Source organism: Physella acuta, unplaced genomic scaffold, assembly GCF_028476545.2.
Source record: "Physella acuta isolate Inbredline_101_S28 unplaced genomic scaffold, ASM2847654v3 ptg000360l, whole genome shotgun sequence".
Classification (NCBI taxonomy): Eukaryota; Metazoa; Mollusca; class Gastropoda; family Physidae; genus Physella; species Physella acuta.
The window spans coordinates 679,177-701,556 of record NW_026731879.1 but is presented as its reverse complement, the minus strand read 5'-3'; the positions used below and the strand labels follow the sequence as shown (position 1 = coordinate 701,556).

The following is a 22,380-nucleotide window of genomic DNA, read 5'->3' as shown; positions in this document are numbered from 1 at the left end:
ATTTATATTATAACTTGTTATAGAAATTTTCTACAAGAAATTGTATTAGTCTGTTTTCCCATGAATGTATTATGTACTAACTTTATTTCCGTTGTTTGAGTTGGCTTTTGCAGGGGTTCCTATTGAACCTGTCAATAAAAAAACTAATAAGATCTATATTTTATTTCCCAATTTATTTTTCAAAATGATGAAGTTTTAACCGGGTCATTAGTTTGTTACATTTGCGGCCTATTTGGGGTTTGTTTATTAAAAGTCATATGGTACATCCCATATTTTCCTAAAATATTTACATGGTAAAAAAATGCCCACTAAATGCCCAAAGAAACACTCTGGTGTAATATCTAAATAGTTGATTAAAGTTATCTCCCCTCTATTTGCACATCAGAATGTTATAAATAGAATACTACATTTATGATATGTACAAACAAGGTGATCCCCTCGTAATGTAAACATGGACAACAGATTTTCATGCTATTTCTCAAAAACTGAAACCAACTTTCTTTCATGCATCCCTCAGCTTTTCTTGGAATGACTCCATCACAAGTTTACCCTTAAATTACAACCTGTTGACTACAAATGGGGACATCAATGTACAGCATGGACAACAATAAAAACAACAACTCTTTTTTCTGGAACAATAGATGTACATTTATTGAGCATGAAAACCTGACATGAAGGTGCCCATTGCTGGGCACTTAAAAGCCCCAAACCTTATAGCATCAACAGAAGCAGTTTGACCTGAAAGCACCAAAATAAGCCAGTCATTTGATAAACTTAATTTCTAGTCCAATACTTTGAGCCATTGTGGCCGGCATATTTCTATCATTCGGTACATTTGTGTTATATGGTAGCCAATATAAAGCAGTGACTCACTATGGTAGCCAATATAAAGCAGTGACTCACTATGGTAGCCAATATAAAGCAGTAATTCAATGTTTGAAATCTTTGGCTCTTGTAGCTATAAATACATCACTACACTGACACTGGCAAAATAGCACTGATTGACATGAGTAAAAGGATTGTTTACATTTTATCTTTTTAAGCAGAAGTGGAAGAAACATGGAGCAACATTAACAATGATTAGGCAAGCTAGAGTACATATGACACTGTAAACATTAGGTCATGTGACAAACATTAAGGTCATGTGACAAACATTAAGGTCATGTGGCACAGTAAACATTTAGGTCATGTGACACTGTAAACATTCAGGTTGTGTGGCACTGTAAACATTAAGGTCGTGTGACACTGTAAACATTATGGTCATTTGACTATAAACATTAAGGTCATGTCACACTGTAAACATTAAGGTCGTGTGACAAACATTAAGGTCATGTGACTGTAAACATTCACGTCATGTGACACATGTTAACAATAAGATCATGTGACCATCACACGAGACACTGGGTCAAGATATTTTCACCTGTCTGTCAACAGGTAGCTGGTACATGCATGCAGCAGACAGCAACAAACAGGTGACAGTTAAACTAGTCTAGGCTTCCTCCTCAGCTCCGTCAGCCACGCCCTCATCTGTATCTTCCTCCACCGTGGCCTCCTGGTACTGTTGGTACTCTGAGACCAGGTCGTTCATGTTGGACTCGGCCTCAGTGAACTCCATCTCGTCCATGCCCTCACCAGTGTACCAGTGGAGAAAAGCCTTACGACGGAACATAGCTGAAACATAGGGCAAGCTCATCAGGGTGTGGAGATACAATACAAGCAAACTGCTTGCAGCTAGCTCAAGCTAAAATACAAGTCACTTACAGCTAGTTCAAGCTAAAATACAAGTCACTTGCAGCTAGTTCAAGCTAAAATACAAATTACTTGCAGCTAGTTCAAGCTAAAATACAAGTCACTTACAGTAGCTAGTTCAAGCTAAAATACAAGTCACTTGAAGCTAGTTCAAGCTAAAATACAAGTCACTTGCAGCTAGTTCAAGCTAAAATACAAGTCACTTGCAGCTAGTTCAAGCTAAAATACAAGTCACTTGCAGCTAGCTCAAGCCAAAATACAAGTCACTTGCAGCCAGCTCAAGCTAAAATACAAGTCACTTTTCCAACAAAATTAAAATGTATGGAGAATGAAAACTAAGAAATGTGGACTGAATAAAAAGGATTAATGGGTTAGATCTACAAGCAGCTCTTGAATTACTGCTACAGAAATGTTTTATTTCAGTTGTACCAGACCAAAGGGCATCTCAAAGCTTCTACTAGATACCAGCTGAACTTACAGAACCACTCTAGACAACAAACCTGTAAATTGTTCTGAGATGCGCTTGAACAGCTCCTGGATGGCCGTGTTGTTCCCAATGAAGGTGGCAGACATCTTGAGACCACGGGGTGGGATGTCACAGACCGCAGTTTTAATGTTGTTGGGGATCCACTCCACAAAGTAGGCGGAGTTCTTGTTCTGGACGTTCAACATCTGCTCGTCAACCTCCTTCATGGACATGCGACCTCTAAACATAGCGGCCACAGTGAGGTAGCGGCCATGTCTGGGGTCACAGGCGGCCATCATGTTCTTGGCATCAAACATCTGCTGGGTCAGCTCAGGCACAGTCAGAGCTCTGTACTGTGAACTACCTCTGGAGGTGAGGGGGGCAAAGCCAGGCATGAAGAAGTGTAGACGTGGGAAGGGCACCATGTTGACGGCAAGTTTCCTGAGGTCAGCATTCAGCTGTCCAGGGAACCTGAGGGAGGTGGTGACACCAGACATGGTGATGGATACAAGGTGGTTTAGGTCACCGTACGTGGGTGTGGCCAGTTTCAGCGTCCTGAAGCATATGTCATACAGCGCCTCGTTGTCAATACAGTAAGTTTCATCTGTGTTTTCTACAAGCTGGTGGACAGAGAGGGTGGCGTTGTAGGGCTCTACCACTGTGTCAGAGACCTGCAGACAAATGTTAAACAACATGAGACGATGCAGACCTAGCCTAAGCTACTTTTAGAGCTGATGAAGCAAAGAAACAAGCTGAGACTGACTTTGGGTGAGGGGACCACAGAGAAGGACGTCATGATCCTGTCAGGGTACTCCTCCCTCATCTTGCTGATCAGCAGCGTGCCCAGCCCCGAGCCCGTGCCCCCACCTAGAGAGTGGGCCAGCTGGAACCCCTGAAATCAACATGTAAAGTCATCTCACAACCAAGTTCAAGGTCTTACTCATCACTACATGTGTATGCCAGTTTTCAGACAGTACTCCCAGTAAAAAATTATTTTTTAGTCAAATAAGCTACTGATTGGAATCAACTGCTCTGGTTCTAATCACAAGTAAACAAGTACCCTAACAGCAGATGGATTCTTTTTTTTTTCATTGACCTACATAGCCAACTTTGACTTCCCCCAACTCAAGTCAGGTATCCATTAAAACTGTGTGGACTCAGGAGTTTCCTACATTAGAAACATGTTGCCCAACCTGAGCCTATTACTGCTAGGTATGGACATGGAGCCCAACCTGAGCCTATTACTGCTAGGTATGGACATGTTGCCCAACCTGAGCCTGTTACTGCTAGGTATGGACATGGAGCCCAACCTGAGCCTATTACTGCTAGGTCATCATGTGCTCAACCACCTGTACCATCTCACTCATTTTAAACCTGGTTTTTCCCACCACAGGTGTAAACTTTACCTGTAAACAGTCGCAGTTTTCTGACTCCTTCCTGATGACGTCCATGATAGCGTCCACCAGCTCAGCGCCCTCTGTGTAGTGGCCCTTGGCCCAGTTGTTGCCTGCTCCAGTCTGGCCAAAAACAAAGTTGTCCGGCCGAAACAGCTGACCAAATGGACCAGACCTTACAGCGTCCATGGTCCCTGGTTCAAGATCAATCAAGATGGACCTCGGCACATATTTGCCACCTGTAGGTGCAAACAACAGTTTGTAAATACAATTTCAAACACTGTCATGTAGTGACATATGTCACATTCAGTTTACTTTTGGGTGGTGGTGGTGGATTTAATATTTTTTGGTAGTCAGGTGACTGAGATTTATTAGATTGTTAAGTTTTTAAAGTATCTATTAGTCCAACTAAAATTATAGTTGTCAAAAATTAAGGCATATTTTTCAATCCAGTGTCCAAAAGTAAAATTTTAGGGGCTGTTTGCCTTGGTAGTTGGAAGACTCCAGACTCAGCATTTTTGCCAAAATTAGATGGAGGAGTATTGGTACCAAAGGGATGATATGATTTTTCTTGAATGTTACATGAATTTGGAATTGGTGATTACAAGCCCACTGTCTATTGTAATAAAACTTATTTGAAGGTGGGCGTGGTTGCTCGTGGAAGTAAGGATTGCAAATAGTGAGGTTAGGGTAAGCGCTGATCTGACTGACCCCCCCCCCCCCCCCTTAAAAAACAACTTCTGGTAAATGTGGCCAGGTTTTTACCCGATGCCTCTGTGTAGTACACATTGATTCTCTCCAGCTGGAGTGGGCTGTCCCCGTGGTAGTTGCCAGTTGGGTCGATGCCATGCTCGTCTGATATACACTCCCAAAACTGAAACAATGTACGGTAAAACTCTCATTTCTCACATGAAATAAATTCAACAAAAAAACAAGTAGGCCTATTCATGGAGTTTAGCGTAAAATAGTTGTGTTGTAAAAATGAAGATTTACATTTTTTTGTTTAACTGTGTTCCGGGGTAAATGGTATGACCTAACTTCATCAGGTTCACTCTCTAACTTAAAGGTCACGGTCTCACTCTACAAACCTGAGCTTACGTCATCGTGTTCACTGTTTAACTAACTTGTTTAAAAAACTTTTCTCATTAAGGAAAGTGTCATTGTCGACTATTGATTTACTGTGGGTGACATTTTTCTCACGTCTGTGCAAGAAGGCAAGTCAACAGAGGTCTCTACTGGCCGGTTACGTGTCAATGTAGCAGGAGAGAGTGGTCTCTGTATGACTCACGGTCTACTCACCACTGGGTGCGAGGACAGGTAATCGGGATTTCTCGTGGGCTGTTTCATCACAGCATCTGTGGCTCTATGAATGGGGGAAGCTAGTGTATATGGGGGGGGGGGCGGCTCGAGTAAAATTACTTCTTCGGTTCTTTATTTTTTGGTAGGCCTACATTGCAAGCACACAATGTCGTCGCTGATAGACCGCCTAAGTAAAATAACGAAGGCTGATGACAGGGGTCCCTAATGATATGCCAGGGCTAGGCCGGACAAGATTTAACGACAATTAGAGGCATTAGCTTTGGTTAGAAAAACACAGTCGCTATTATTTCTACTGCTATAGATCTATGTGTCTATTACTATTAGCTTTCGTTAGAAAAACACAGTCGCTATTATTTCTACTGCTATATATCTATGTGTCAGTCTAAAGGCTGGAGACACGCGGCTATTGTAAAATATTTGATCCGTCAAAAAAGCTCAGTTTTACGGTAGTGTGGGCTAACCAGTGGCTAGCGATGTGTTAGCATGGCAACCAGCAGTAGAGCAGCTGGTCGTCACTGCGACATTCCGTGTTTTCTGGCTCCTCGGGATCGATGGATTGTCTAGACCGGTCGGGCTGGGGAAGGGGGGGGGGGGGGTGTATTATTCTAGTAGGGGGTGGGTGACGGTACATTGCTGTAGCGAGCACGCCTGTCGAGGCTGAACCAAAAATATCTGCTGATGCAGACGTATGGAGATCAAAGAAATGGTAAGGCTACAAATGTATCCAGTGCTCCAATAAAAGAAATGGTAAGGCTACAAATGTATCCAGTGCTCCAATATATTCCATCGAACAATGGACGACAGTAGGCGATATCTTAGGCTTCATGTCATAGCAAATCATTACAGATCTACTTCTGGGGAGGGGGGGGGGGCATCAAATCACTACAGGTCTACCTCTGGGGGGGGGGGGGGAGCATCAAATCAGTACAGGTCTACCTAGATCGTCACCGTTACTTCGATCACCACACAAACCTAGAACATGACACCATGCACATCACACATACCAAGAACATGGAGTCGTCGTTCCCCACACCCCTGGGTTATATATCAATCTGCCCCCCCCCACACCCCTGGGTTATATATCAATCGGCTCCCACACCCCTGGGTTATATATCAATCTGCCCCCCCCCCCCCCACACCCCTGGGTTATATATCAATCGGCTCCCACACCCCTGGGTTATATATCAATCGGCTCCCACACCCCTGGGTTATATATCAATCGGCTCCCACACCCCTGGGTTATATATCAATCGGCTCCCACACCCCTGGGTTATATATCAATCGGCTCCCACACCCCTGGGTTATATATCAATCGGCACACTTCTCAAACACATAGCCTGCACGTGCCTGCAATAATTATCCGCTGCCAAATAACTAGGGCACGAATATGTATGGGTTAGCCGGCAATCTTAGTGCCGGCAGTATTGGGCCAGTTTACATACATGTTTGCCGGCACTCTAAGATTTCCGGCAGTAAGGGGCCGGTTTACATACATGTTAGCCGGCAATCTTAAGACTGCCGGCAGTATTGAGCCGATTCACACTCGTTAGTTAGTCGACAACACGCCAATGGGCTAGCCGTCTATGTTGTACCGTCTATCTTTCATCTAAAGACAACAAAGCACGTCCATAAGCTGTGTATGTTGTACCGTTCATCTAAAGACAACAAAGCACGTCCATAAGCTGTGTATGTTGTACCGTTCATCTAAAGACAACAAAGCACGTCCATAAGCTGTGTATGTTGTACCGTTCATCTAAAGACAACAAAGCACGTCCATAAGCTGTGTATGTTGTACCGTTCATCTAAAGACAACAAAGCACGTCCATAAGCTGTGTATGTTGTACCGTTCATCTAAAGACAACAAAGCACGTCCATAAGCTGTATGTTGTACCGTTCATCTAAAGACAACAAAGCACGCCCATAAGCTGTGTATGCAGGTATTTCACGGTCAGTCAACGTCTGCAGGACGTGCTCATGACATCACTCACCACTGGGTTCGGTGTTACCTGTATGTGTCTGTTTATATGCTCTATGTATATGCCTGTGTCGCCCTTATAAGGAAGTGTATATGTATACCTATATCATTTTTTTCTGAATGTTTTAAAATTGTTTAGGAAGATGTTTATTAAGGCCGAGCTAACTACCCCATTCAACTAAAACAAAACCGTCTACTGTCTCTTTCCCGACCCCCCCCCCCTCCAAATGATACATTTGTTATCATCTATAATTAAAACTATGCAAGCGTTTTTTTTTACTCTCAATTAAAATACGCATCATTTTCTGCGAGATGACATCTAATGTACACAACTTATTGGGAGGACATCAGATGTACACAACTTATTGGGATGACATCAGGTGTACACAACTTATTGGGATGACATCAGGTTACACAACTTATTGGGATGACATCAGATGTACACAACTTATTGGGATGACATCAGATGTACACAACTTATTGGGATGACATCAGATGTACACAATTTATTGGGATGACATCAGATGTACACAGCTTCTTGTAATAAATGCACCACTATTTTCTGTATTGGCAGGATTTCCTCATTGGTGTCACCCCCTTCCTGAAGACACCATCTTTTGTCTATGTTGTGGACCGTCCATCTGTGTTTACTGGTCCCATCTGTGTAACCCACACATCTGTGTAACCCACACATCTCTGTAACCCACACATCTGTGTAACCCACACATCTGTATAACCCACACATCTGTTTAGCCACACATCTGTGTAACCCACACATCTGTGTAGCCACATCTGTGTAACCCACACATCTGTGTAGCCACATCTGTGTAACCCACACATCTGTGTAACCCACACATCTGTGTAGCCACATCTGTGTAACCCACACATCTGTGTAACCCACACATCTGTGTAACCCACACATCTGTGTAGCCACACATCTCTGTAGCCACACATCTGTGTAATCCACACATCTGTGTAACCCACACATCTGTGTAACCCACACATCTGTGTAACCCACACATCTGTGTAACCCACACATCTCTGTAACCCACACATCTCTGTAACCCACACATCTGTGTAACCCACACATCTGTGTAGCCACATCTGTGTAACCCAATAATCTGTGTAGCCACATCTGTGTAACCCACACATCTGTGTAACCCACACATCTGTGTAACCCACACATCTGTGTAGCCCACACATCTGTGTAACCCACACATCTGTGTAACCCACATCTGTGTAGCCACATCTGTGTAGTCACATCTGTGTAACCCACACATCTGTGTAACCCACACATCTGTGTAACCCACACATCTGTGTAACCCACACTTCTGTGTAACCCACACATCTGTGTAGCCACATCTGTGTAACCCACACATCTGTGTAACCCACACATCTGTGTAGCCACATCTGTGTAACCCACACATCTGTGTAGCCACATCTGTGTAACCCACACATCTGTGTAACCCACACATCTGTGTAACCCACACATCTCTGTAGCCACATCTGTGTAACCCACACATCTGTGTAGCCACATCTGTGTAACCCACACATCTGTGTAACCCACACATCTGTGTAGCCACATCTGTGTAACCCACACATCTGTGTAGCCCACACATCTGTGTAACCCACACATCTGTGTAACCCACACATCTGTGTAACCCACACATCTGTGTAACCCACACATCTGTGTATCCCACACATCTGTGTAACCCACACATCTGTGTAACCCACACATCTGTGTAACCCACACATCTGTGTAACCCACACATCTGTGTAACCCACACATCTGTTTAGCCACACATCTGTGTAACCCACACATCTGTGTAACCCACACATCTGTGTAACCCACACATCTGTGTAACCCACACATCTGTGTAACCCACACATCTGTGTAACCCACACATCTGTGTAACCCACACATCTGTGTAACCCACACATCTGTGTAACCCACACATCTGTGTAGCCACATCTGTGTAACCCACACATCTGTGTAACCCACACATCTGTGTAACCCACACATCTGTGTAACCCACACATCTGTGTAGCCACATCTGTGTAACCCACACATCTGTGTAGCCCACACATCTGTGTAACCCACACATCCCTGTAGCCACACATCTGTGTAGCCACACATCTGTGTAGCCACACATCTCTGTAACCACACATCCCTGTAGCCACACATCTGTGTAGCCACACATCTCTGTAACCACACATCCCTGTAGCCACACATCTATATAACCCACACACAACCTGAGTCATAGGATTTTGCCAGCGTGGAACCTCGGCCTTGACCTTTTGAACTAGGTCAAATTTCTCATACTTGCCTGGGTTACTTCCCATCACACGATTGTAAATGAATGCCCCCCCCCCTCCCCCATCTTGATGGGAAACTAAAACCAAAACATCGGGACTAGGATCGTCATACAACAAGACGGTTGGTGTATGATTAATTAACTCCTTAATTAAAGTGATAATTGTTCTAAATCTGGAGACTGAATTTTGAAATTTATTTTTAAACAAAATATATGTTGGTGTTGGGGTGTGTGTTGGGGTGGGTATGTGGTGTTGGGGTGGGTATGTGGTGTTGGGTGGGTATGTGGTGGTTGGGGTATGGGGGGGTGGGTATGTGGTGTTACTGGATACCAATAACACTGGTTGAGACTACTGGGGTCACACCAGAGACTGGCAAATACTGGGGTCAGTCATAGGTAGCCAGAGGTTAGAGGTCAGTCATAGGTAGCCAGAGGTTAGAGGTCAGTCATAGGTAGCCAGAGATTGGAGGTCAGTCATAGGTAGCCAGAGGTTGGAGGTCATAGGTAGCCAGAGGTTGGAGGTCAGTCATAGGTAGCCAGAGGTTGGAGGTCAGTCATAGGTAGCCAGAGGTTGGAGGTCAGTCATAGGTAGCCAGAGGTTGGAGGTCAGTCATAGGTAGCCAGAGGTTGGAGGTCAGTCATAGGTAGCCAGAGGTTGTCAGTCATAGGTAGCCAGAGGTTGGAGGTCAGTCATAGGTAGCCAGAGGTTGTCAGTCATAGGTAGCCAGAGGTTAGAGGTCAGTCATAGGTAGCCAGAGGTTGTCAGTCATAGGTAGCCAGAGGTTGGAGGTCAGTCATAGGTAGCCAGAGGTTGGAGGTCAGTCATAGGTAGCCAGAGGTTAGAGGTCAGTTATAGGTAGCCAGAGGTTGTCAGTCATAGGTAGCCAGAGGTTGGAGGTCAGTCATAGGTAGCCAGAGGTTGGAGGTCAGTCATAGGTAGCCAGAGGTTGGAGGTCAGTCATAGGTAGCCAGAGGTTGGAGGTCAGTCATAGGTAGCCAGAGGTTGGAGGTCAGTCATAGGTAGCCAGAGGTTGGAGGTCAGTCATAGGTAGCCAGAGGTTGGAGGTCAGTCATAGGTAGCCAGAGGTTGGAGGTCAGTCATAGGTAGCCAGAGGTTGGAGGTCAGTCATAGGTAGCCAGAGGTTGTCAGTCATAGGTAGCCAGAGGTTTGAGGTCAGTCATAGGTAGCCAGAGGTTGGGTCAGTCATAGGTAGCCAGGGGTTGGAGGTCAGTCATAGGTAGCCATGACTTTGGTCACCAGTGGACCACATAACAATCAGCATTACTCAGCTTATACCAGATACGGAGTTATCAAACCTCACCCCCCTCTCCAAGCACACTACAGAGAATACAGTTACCTTTTAGGCTAATCGTGTGCTGTGTGTTCTTGTTTGTTGACGTGTTCTCATGTTTGTTGATGTGTGTTCGTGTTTGCTCATAAATATGTATGTATGTAATGCTATGTGCTGACATAATATGCGTGTTGTGTTGGTTTTACATTTGTGAGTAAGCAAGAAATCCGCTTGACCCAGCAACCAAATATTTGTCAGATGAGTCATCTGTATTACAATCACTCGACAGGTTTTAATCAATAGGCGAACACAACTACAGAACAGCTAAGGTTTATTATAATATTTTTATGTAGACACACATGAAGCTGCTGATATTGAACGAACCGTACGTCTAATCTGATGACACACACTCTCATATACATACAGACACACACACATCGACTCACATCGACTCATGCACGTGCTGTGTTTTCTATCCACACTGACCTGTGGTAATGACCACGGCAAACACGCGCTAATAACACAGCTCACACACACCTTACAGTTACAGTAAAACACCAACACCAACCAAATGTGTTGTAAAGTTTGACAAAATCTGCACAGCTACAGCATGTGAGATCAGCACTCTAGCACCGCATGTAGACACCAGTGGGGTTACACTTCCTCTTTTACAATATTGATTGTGATACGCCGGACGTCTCTTACTAATTGGGATAGTTAACGAAGTACTAATTGGGATAATTAACGAAGTACTAATTGGGATGGTTAACGAAACAAAGAGGAAGGAAAATCAAACGATGCCGTACTTAGCACCATCACGTGCAACATGTCTGAGCAGCCAGACCCTGGACCCACCCAGCGGAGCAGCCAGACCCACCCAGGGGAACAGCCAGACCCACCCAGGGGAACAGCCAGACCCACCCAGCGGAGCAGCCAGACCCACCCAGGGGAGCAGCCAGACCCACCCAGGGGAGCAGCCAGACCCACCCAGGGGAGCAGCCAGACCCACCCAGGGGAGCAGCCAGACCCACCCAGGGGTGTAGCCAGACCCACCCAGGGGAGCAGCCAGACCCACCCAGGGGAGCAGCCAGATCCACCCAGGGGAGCAGCCAGATCCACCCAGGGGAGCAGCCAGACCCACCCAGGGGTGTAGCCAGACCCACCCAGGGGAGCAGCCAGACCCACCCAGGGGAGCAGCCAGATCCACCCAGGGGAGTAGCCAGACCCACCCAGGGGAGCAGCCAGACCCACCCAGGGGAGCAGCCAGATCCACCCAGGGGAGTAGCCAGACCCACCCAGGGGAGCAGCCAGACCCACCCAGGGGAGTAGTGCTCGTGCATTGACCATCCCACGGGCCGGCATAGATTGAGTCGTCTGCTTGTCATCGGATGAGTCACATGATCACTTCTGCTTGACACACACATGTCGTAGGTAGAGGGATCACACGTGACGTTTGATTTGTCTTCATTTGTTTTGTTCATTATCCCAATTAGTGAGAGATGTCCGGCGTAGGTAGGGGGGGGGGTCGATGTGACTGGAGGGGTTCGTTAGTTGGAAAAGAGGGGGGGGGTCAAAGATTGTTTACAGACAAACGCTATTAGACTAGTTAGGGTTAGTGTGAGCTACATACTTGTCCTTCAAAACCACAGATGACCGGTCACGTGCCGGCTATGAGAGACCACGGATGACCGGTCACGTGCCGGCTATGAGAGACCACGTATGAAAAACCTGAGCTAAATAAATGTTATGAAACATTCAAAACAAAACAATCTAGATATGGGAATTCCCGAAGTAAGGTCTACAAATATACCACAATCTATCTAATCACAGTCTTCCCATACTTGTGATCTCATACACACACACACACCCACACGTCAGAAAACCAGTTTCGACCAGTTCACACATCTGAGACAGGTACGTCGGCGCGGATACCATTTTTTATCCTAACCCATCCTATGAAGTAAGTTGTTTACTTCAGCCAGCGTGGAAATAGAACGGGTTATTTACAGAAAACTTTTTTATACTGCTGTTTACGAAGGTCCATCGCCGTTACAGTGTACTAGTATTAGACGGCCCACCACCATATTACATGGCCCACATAACAGTGTACCAGCATTAGACGGCCCACCACCATATTACATGGCCCACAAAACAGTGTACCAGCATTAGACGGCCCACCACCATATTACATGGCCCACATAACAGTGTACTAGCATTAGACGGCCCACCACCGTTACATGGCCCACAAAACAGTGTACCAGCATTAGACGGCCCACCACCATATTACATGTCCCACAAAACAGTGTACCAGCATTAGACGGCCCACCACCATATTACATGGCCCACAAAACAGACATAATACACATCGTTAACATCACGAGTGTAAGGAATTCTCTCCCCCCCCCCCCTCCACTACACACACACACACCTCTGAGACACGTTCACAGTTATATGGATAGCATCAGAAAGGTTTTTAGATCGTTTTAATGTTTTATTCATCTACGACTCAAGGGTGCTAAAGGAGTGCTATGGTGGGTGGCTAGTCGAATGCTAAGGTTGTGTCTACAGGGTGCTCATGTTGGTGCTAGAAAGGTGCTACGGTTGGTGCTAAGAGGGTGCTAAGGTTAGTGCTAGCAGGGTGCTACTGTTGTTGCTAGTAGGGTGCCAGCATCCCCACCCCACACAGAGTCAAGCACCGGGTGACTATAGTCGCTCACCAATCCATAGGGTTGACATTGTTTGACCCAGTTGCCATGGTGATGGATTTATTTATTGTGCACATCAGCGCCACACAGTTGTAAGGGGAGACCAGTACAAAAATAAACCTTACCGGGTTTCTGATCATCAGCTATTATTAGATATCCCCTACACAATCTCACAAAATCGATGAATTTCTGTGAGCCAAGTGACTCATGTGCAGAACAGACGGTCTAATCAAAACAACAATTAGAGCTTCATTAATGAACGTCATCATATCAATTACCTAAGTAAACAGTGGCCATAGAAGACAGTCTTCAGATGATCCTAAGCAACGTAAGAAAAGAGGCAGTCCTTAGGCCGTAGGGACATTGTCCTTAGCCAGTTATCTGACCATAGTGACATTGTCCTTAGTCAGTCATCTGACCATAGGCACGTTGTCCTTAGTCAGTCATCTGACCATAGGCACGTTGTCCTTAGTCAGTCATCTGACCATAGGCACGTTGTCCTTAGCCGGTCGTCTGACCATAGGGACATTGTCCTTAGCCAGTCATCTGGTCCTTAGCCAGTCACGTTGTCCTTAGGTGGTATGGACATTGTCCTTAGCCAGTCATCTGACCATAAGGACATTGTCCTTAGGTGGTATGGACATTGTCCTTAGCCAGTCATCTGACCATAGGGACATTGTCCTTAGGTGGTATGGACATTGTCCTTAGCCAGTCCTCAGATCGTATAGACATTGTCCTTAGCCAGTCCTTAGGTGGTATGGACATTGTCCTCAGCCAGTCCTTAGGTGGTATGGACATTGTCCTCAGCCAGTCCTTAGGTGGTATGGACATTGTCCTTAGCCAGTCATCTGACCATAAGGACATTGTCCTCAGCAAGCCTTGCGTCAGGATGAGTCACCGAGATAACACATGACGTCACCAATAGTTCACCGCTAGATCTCTTGACCCCGTCCACTGAGAGGATACATTTAGTCATCGGGTGGGCTAGGTGGGGCGGGGAACGGGGAAAAGTCACGGGAAAAAACAAACAGAATAAACCTTTAAAAAATCGCAGTTTTTGCTAGGAAAAAAATCACAAAGGAAAAATGCTATTGGAAAAAGGCGCCCCAAAAAAGTCAAAAATGTGTTTTACTTGTTGAGAATTGTAAAATGTTGGGTGTGCATAAATATGGATGGCGTTTTTAGTAACATCTATATAAACTTAGAGGCATCTTGGTTTTTAATAATAATCCGACTTTTTTTGCCGTAAGGCTTTCGTCTTTTGGCATAGTCCGTCCATATTGTCTATTGTTGCCGTTTTGCTTAAAAGACAGCCTTTGTACAGTGTCGGCTTTTTGGCTGGATCCTATGCAGTGTTTCTTCCAGACTTTTTTCTCCGGGGGGGCACTTGAAATCTTCGGGGGGCGGTAAACTTTCTTCGGGGGGGCGGACACTGTTAAAAGTATATATTTTCTATATAAATTATATAAATTTCATTTCGTTCGGGGGGGCGGTAAAAATTTTTCGGGGGGGGCTTCGCCCCCCCGAAGAGATGCCTGGAAGAAACTCTGATCCTATGCTTTGTGATGTACTGAGGGCGATAAAAGTGGGCGGTAAGGGCGGCTGAACTATTGTCTTCTTCCCATTTCACGATAATTTAAAGTTTGTATTTAAAAAAACACGATGAAAACTTTCTACTTCATTCTATTCTATAACGGAATTAAAACCTAAATACTTCAGACTCTAAATTTTTACGCGTGTTACCCTACAAATAGGCCCTACAACCTACGCACATATATCTAAAATGTTTACATAAAATTTTAATTAATCGTATGCTGATTTGCACTTTCAGGAAACCTTAACAAATTCCATACAAATATAAAAAAAAAGTCACAGGAAAAAAAGTCACAAATGTATTATACATTTGTGACTTTTTTTCCTGTGACTTTTTTTTTTTACTACAATCAGGTGGCAATCAGACATGAGGCAGAAGCGCATCAGAGATGAGGTAGCCCCAACATAAGGTAGCCCCAACATGAGGTAGCCACAACAACATGAGGTAGCCCCAACATGTGGTAGCCACAACATGAGGTAGCCACAACAACATGAGGTAGCCACAACAACATGAGGTAGCCACAACAACATGAGGTAGCCACAACAACATGAGGTAGCCACAACATGAGGTAGCCACAACAACATGAGGTAGCCACAACAACATGAGTTAGCCACAACAACATGAGGTAGCCACAACAACATGAGGTAGCCACAACATGAGGTAGCCACAACATGAGGTAGCCACAACAACATGAGGTAGCCACAACATGAGGTAGCCACAACATGAGTTAGCCACAACATGAGTTAGCCACAACATGAGTTAGCCACAACAACATGAGGTAGCCACAACAACATGAGGTAGCCACAACATGAGGTAGCCACAACATGAGGTAGCCACAACAACATGAGGTAGCCCCAACATGAGGTAGCCACAACAACATGAGGTAGCCACAACAACATGAGGTAGCCACAACATGAGGTAGCCACAACAACATGAGGTAGCCACAACATGAGGTAGCCACAACAACATGAGGTAGCCACAACATGAGGTAGCCACAACATCATGAGGTAGCCCCAACATGAGGTAGCCACAACAACATGAGGTAGCCACAACAACATGAGGTAGCCACAACATGAGGTAGCCACAACATGAGGTAGCCACAACATGAGGTAGCCACAACAACATGAGGTAGCCACAACAACATGAGGTAGCCACAACATGAGGTAGCCACAACAACATGAGGTAGCCACAACATGAGGTAGCCACAACATGAGGTAGCCACAACATGAGGTAGCCACAACATGAGGTAGCCACAACAACATGAGGTAGCCACAACATGAGGTAGCCACAACAACATGAGGTAGCCCCAACATGAGGTAGCCACAACAACATGAGGTAGCCACAACAACATGAGGTAGCCACAACATGAGGTAGCCACAACAACATGAGGTAGCCACAACATGAGGTAGCCACAACATGAGGTAGCCACAACATGAGGTAGCCACAACAACATGAGGTAGCCCCAACATGAGGTAGCCACAACAACATGAGGTAGCCACAACAACATGAGGTAGCCACAACATGAGGTAGCCACAACATGAGGTAGCCACAACATGAGGTAGCCACAACATGAGGTAGCCGCAACAACATGAGGTAGCCACAACATGAGGTAGCCACAACAACATGAGGTAGCCACAACATGAGGTAGCCACAACATGAGGTAGCCACAACATGAGGTAGCCACAACAACATGAGGTAGCCCCAACATGAGGTAGCCACAACAACATGAGGTAGCCACAACAACATGAGGTAGCCACAACATGAGGTAGCCACAACAACATGAGGTAGCCACAACATGAGGTAGCCACAACATGAGGTAGCCACAACATGAGGTAGCCACAACAACATGAGGTAGCCCCAACATGAGGTAGCCACAACAACATGAGGTAGCCACAACAACATGAGGTAGCCACAACATGAGGTAGCCACAACATGAGGTAGCCACAACATGAGGTAGCCACAACATGAGTTAGCCACAACATGAGTTAGCCACAACAACATGAGGTAGCCTCAACATGAGGTAGCCACAACATGAGGTAGCCACAACATGAGGTAGCCACAACATGAGGTAGCCACAACATGAGGTAGCCACAACATGAGGTAGCCACAACAACATGAGGTAGCCCCAACATGAGGTAGCCACAACAACATGAGGTAGCCACAACAACATGAGGTAGCCACAACAACATGAGGTAGCCACAACAACATGAGGTAGCCACAACAACATGAGGTAGCCACAACAACATGAGGTAGCCACAACATGAGGTAGCCACAACATGAGGTAGCCACAACAACATGAGGTAGCCCCAACATGAGGTAGCCACAACATGAGGTAGCCTCAACATGAGGTAGCCACAACATGAGGTAGCCACAACATGAGGTAGCCACAAGATGAGGTAGCCACAACAACATGAGGTAGCCACAACATGAGGTAGCCCCAACATGAGGTAGCCCCAACATGAGGTAGCCCCAACATGAGGTAGCCCCAACATGAGGTAGCCCCAACATGAGGTAGCCACAACATGAGGTAGCCACAACATGAGGTAGCCACAATATGAGGTAGCCAAAACATGAGGTAGCCACTGATGACAGAATGGAATGTAACCACCGAGAGCAACACTGGAGTGTAAGCAGTTTTCGCAAGATCGTGACCCCTTGACCTAGCAATGAACGGTCCCACGACAAAGCTGTCCGTGCTCCAACAAGGGATGTGTACGTTTGGCCACGGTTAACTTCAGCCGGGCCGGAAGGCTGGGTCTAGTTAGCTCAAGGTACAAACACACGGGACAGGCAAGGCTCGCGTCCGGCCGTTTAACGCGCTACACAAGGTCGTTCAGCACACGAGGTGAAACGAGGGCGAACTGTTACATCAATCCGTCTATCATTTCACGATCAACAAACCCGTCGTGCGGACTCTCTGATTGGTCAACAACGGTGTACGCCACGAGAGGCCTGCACAGTCCGCTGCTGGGATGACGTCACAGGGTGGACACAGCTGACCCGAACACAGATTCGCGAACTGCCGACCCCTGTACCGGATGTACACAGGCCCAGACAGGGCATAGCACGACCACTGACCACTCCACCAGACAGACCATAGCACGACCATTGACCACTCCACCAGACAGGCCATAGCACGACCACTCCACCAGACAGGCCATTGCACAACCACTGACCACTCCACCAGACAGACCATAGCACGACCACTGACCACTCCACCAGACAGGCCATTGCACAACCACTGACCACTCCACCAGACAGACCATAGCCACGACCACTGACCACTCCACCAGACAGGCCATAGCACGACCACTCCACCAGACAGGCCATTGCACAACCACTGACCACTCCACCAGACAGACCATAGCCACGACAACTGACCACTCCACCAGACAGGCCATGGCACGACCACTGACCACTCCACCAGACAGGCCATAGCACGACCACTCCACCAGACAGGCCATTGCACAACCACTGACCACTCCACCAAACAGACCATAGCACGACCACTCCACCAGACAGGCCACAGCACGACCATTGACCATTCCACCAGACAGACCATAGCACGACCACTGACCACACCACCAGACAGACCGTACCGCTATTTATAACACAACCACCAGTATCACCGCTTAAAAATAGACTAGATAAACACACACATACACACACTAGGCATGTTATGAATACAACTTCCTTTCGTTACCGTGCTGGCTAATAAAGTTACCACTGTAATTAGAAATTGGGACAATTAGTGTGTGTGTGTGTGTGTGTAAATATCAACAAAGCAGTTCTCACTCGAGCGCCCCGTGTGCACACATTTCCCTCTATGCTCACACGAATTAACGGAAACTGTACACTTCCTAAACTGACACTAATAAGCCCCCCCCCCCTCTTCCCAGTCCACTTGAGAAATTCATTACTCAAGACCAGCAAAATGGCGGCTGTTCGTTTGGGGAGTTGAGGCTAGGGAGTTGGCCAAGTTAACAGCAAGTGGCCAAGTTAACAGCAAGTGTCCAAGTTAACAGCAAGTGGCCAAGTTAACAGCAAGTGGCCAAGTTAACAGCAAGTGGCCAAGTTAACAGCAAGTGGCCCAGTTGAAAATAATAAAAAGGGAGTTCGATCTCGCATTTCAAGTTATGTTTTAAGAAATGGGTTCTACGTGTCAAAATAGTTTTAGAAAAATGCTCAAGTTGGCAAAAACAATCAAGAAACGTTACTTGAACTACTAACACCCCCTCCCCCCACGGAGAAAAATGTCTGAAGGAAACACCATTAAAATTTGAAACAGTTACAGCCTGTATCTGGCACTGAACAAATAGTGCATAAAAATCTAAATATATCTGTAACATAAAGACATACGTGTAGTCCTTCATACACAGTGTCACCATGTGCAGATACAATTTACATGTCACCACATCAACAGTGTCACCACATCAACACAGTGTCACCACATCAACAGTGTCACCACATTAACAGTGTCACCACATCAACACTGTCACCACATCACAGTGTCACCACATCAACAGTGTCCCTACATCAACAGTGTCACCACATCAACAGTGTCACCACATCAACACAGTGTCACCACATCATCACAGTGTCACCACATCATCACAGTGTCACCACATCATTATAGTGTTGTCACATCATCAGTGTCACCACATCAACACAGTGTCACCACATCAACACAGTGTCACCACATCATCAACAGTGTCACCACATCAACACAGTGTCACCACATCATCAACAGTGTCAATACATCAACAGTGTCACTACATCCTCACAGTGTCTCCACATCATTATAGTGTTGTCACATCATCAGTGTCACCACATCAACACAGTGTCACCACATCAACAGTGTCACCACATCAACACAGTGTCACCACATCAACACAGTGTCACCACATCAACAGTGTCACCACATCAACACAGTGTCACCACATCAACAGTGTCACCACATCAACAGTGTCACCACATCAACAGTGTCACCACATCATTATAGTGTCACCACATCAACAGTGTCACCACATCAACACAATGTCACCACATCATCACAGTGTCACCACATCATCACAGTGTCACCACATCATCATTGTCACCACATCATCACAGTGTCACCACATCAATACAGTGTCACCACATCATCAACAGTGTCACCCCATCATCAGTGTCACCACATCAACACAGTGTCACCACATAAACACAGTGTCACCACATCATCACAGTGTCACCACATCATCAGTGTCACCACATCAACACAGTGTCACCACATCAACACAGTGTCACCACATCATCACAGTGTCACCACATCATCACAGTGTCACCACATCATTATAGTGTTGTCACATCATCAGTGTCACCACATCATCACAGTGTCACCACATCAACACAGTGTCACCACATCATCACAGTGTCACCACATCAACAGTGTCACCACATCATCACAGTGTCACCACATCAACAGTGTCACCACATCAACAGTGTCACCACATCAACAGTGTCACCACATCATTATAGTGTCACCACATCATTATAGTGTCACCACATCAACACAATGTCACCACATCATCACAGTGTCACCACATCATCACAGTGTCACCACATCAACACAGTGTCACCACATCAACACAGTGTCACAACATCCCCCCCCTTCATACTGTCATTGACCACACCACTTTATATTGTACATCATGGCCCAATAACATTAGAGTTAATACAAGCAGTTCCAGTTACTGTCGTGTTATATTAACCCACACACAGCAGGAATGTGATATCAACCCACACACACAGCAGGAAGGTGATATCAACCCACACACATCAGGGATGTGATATCAACCCACACACACCAGGGATGTGATATCAACCCACACACACCAGGAATGTGATATCAACCCACACACAGCAGGAATGTGATATCAACCCACACACACCAGAGTGGTGATATCAGCCAACACACACCAGGAATGTGATATCAACCCACACGTCAGGAATGTGATATCAACCCACACACAGCAGGAATGTGATATCAACCCACACACACCAGGGAGGTGATATCAGCCAACACACACCAGGAATGTGATATCAACCCACACGTCAGGAATGTGATATCAACCCACACACAGCAGGAATGTGATATCAACCCACACACACCAGGGAGGTGATATCAGCCAACACACTCCAGGAATGTGATATCAACCCACACGTCAGGAATGTGATATCAACCCACACACACCAGGAATGTGATATCAACCCACACACACACACATCAGGGAGGTGATATCAACCCACACACACCAGGAATGTGATATCAACACACACACACACACCAGGAATGTGATACTAACCCCCACATACAGCAAGTAGTGATACAAAAATTCACGATCCTGTGATCTAGCTGCAGTGGGTGATGGTACGGGGATCACATGACCTAGCAGGGTGAAGCAACAAGTGGAGCAGAAAGATGCCACTCACCTTGGAGCCTATCTGGTTACCACACTGTCCGGCCTGGACGTGAACTATCTCCCTCATGTCTGCTAGCCACTGGCCTAGATCTTGTTGACACACCAGAGAAAAACACAACACACTTGCAACGACAGACTCGCGTGATACGTCCTGTTATTTAGTCTAACACACGTCTCGTGTGTGTGTGTGACTCCCTCGTCTGCTCCTCGACTGGCGAACTCCTGTGTTGAAAGGTTTTACAGTAATGTTACAAAATCGCGAGAGTAATGTAAAACTTGCAAGAGCTAAGTAGTGGCGGCCAAGTTGAAAGGTCGCCCGCTCACATCTCCGGGAATGTAAACACACGTCTGCCCATCCAAACACTCAAGCAGGTGCTACGTGAACTCAGCTCATCGTCTGCTAACACGCAATCAGTGGGGACAATTTACTTAATGACATCCGATTTGCTAAATGAAGCACTAATTAAAACCTAATTAAAATTTAAACAATTAAAACTGCCTGCCGAGAGAACCATATTTGTTTTTGTCACGGCCTTAGGGTGTGACAAACTGGTCTAGCTTGGTATGCGGCTGGCTCAAAGCAGACTATTTGTGTCTAGACCAGAGGCGTAGCGACCCTTCCCGGCGCCCGGGGACATACTTCCAATTTGGCGCCCCCTCGAGAGCAAATTTTCGATTTGCACCCCCCCTCGAACTTTTCATTTGCACCCCCCCTCAAACTTTCGATTTGCACCCCCCCCTCGAACTTTTCATCTGCACCCCCCCCCCTCAAACTTTCAATTTGGCGCCCCCCCTAAGGTCGGCGCCCGGGGACATATGTCCCCCCCCCCCCGCTACGCTACTGGTCTAGACAGACACCGAGCTGTGGGCAGACTTCAGGCAGACTAGTTGTGTCTATCTAGACACACATCGGGACGTAGGCCTATAGTGTAATTTGTAAAGAGCACAAACACTGTAGGCCTTAAACGCTATAGGAATCACTATTTCATACTTTTTTTCGGGTGGGCGGACACTGGTAAAAGTATATATAAAGGGGGGGGGATATAGAGCGCCCCCCCCCCCTACGAAAAGATGCCTGGAAGAAACTATATAGTATTATAGGATTACGT

General features: G+C 46.1%; 1 protein-coding gene across 1 annotated transcript; it reads right to left on the bottom strand.

Annotated features, from left to right (window-relative positions):
- Nucleotides 1-635: 635 nt before the first annotated feature.
- LOC131941402 (tubulin beta chain) lies at nucleotides 636-21,848 on the bottom strand. Its single transcript, XM_059300653.1, has 6 exons — nucleotides 21,282-21,848; nucleotides 4,375-4,483; nucleotides 3,622-3,848; nucleotides 2,979-3,107; nucleotides 2,250-2,886; nucleotides 636-1,671 (listed from the first exon to the last, which is right to left on the bottom strand). Exons 1-6 carry the CDS (start codon nucleotides 21,336-21,338, stop codon nucleotides 1,490-1,492), a joined length of 1,341 nt encoding a protein of 446 aa, XP_059156636.1. The 5' UTR covers nucleotides 21,339-21,848; the 3' UTR covers nucleotides 636-1,489.
- Nucleotides 21,849-22,380: the final 532 nt, after the last annotated feature.

Excerpts from the sequence above, each read along its gene's own strand:
- LOC131941402 (XM_059300653.1), bottom strand. The coding sequence starts at position 21,338 with ATGAGGGAGATAGTTCACGTCCAGGCCGGACAGTGTGGTAACCAGATA. Across the intron at positions 3,849-4,374 it reads GTACTACACAGAGGCATCGG|GTGGCAAATATGTGCCGAGG; the intron begins GTAAAAACCTGG and ends TTGCACCTACAG. Across the intron at positions 2,887-2,978 it reads CTGTGGTCCCCTCACCCAAA|GTCTCTGACACAGTGGTAGA; the intron begins GTCAGTCTCAGC and ends ATTTGTCTGCAG.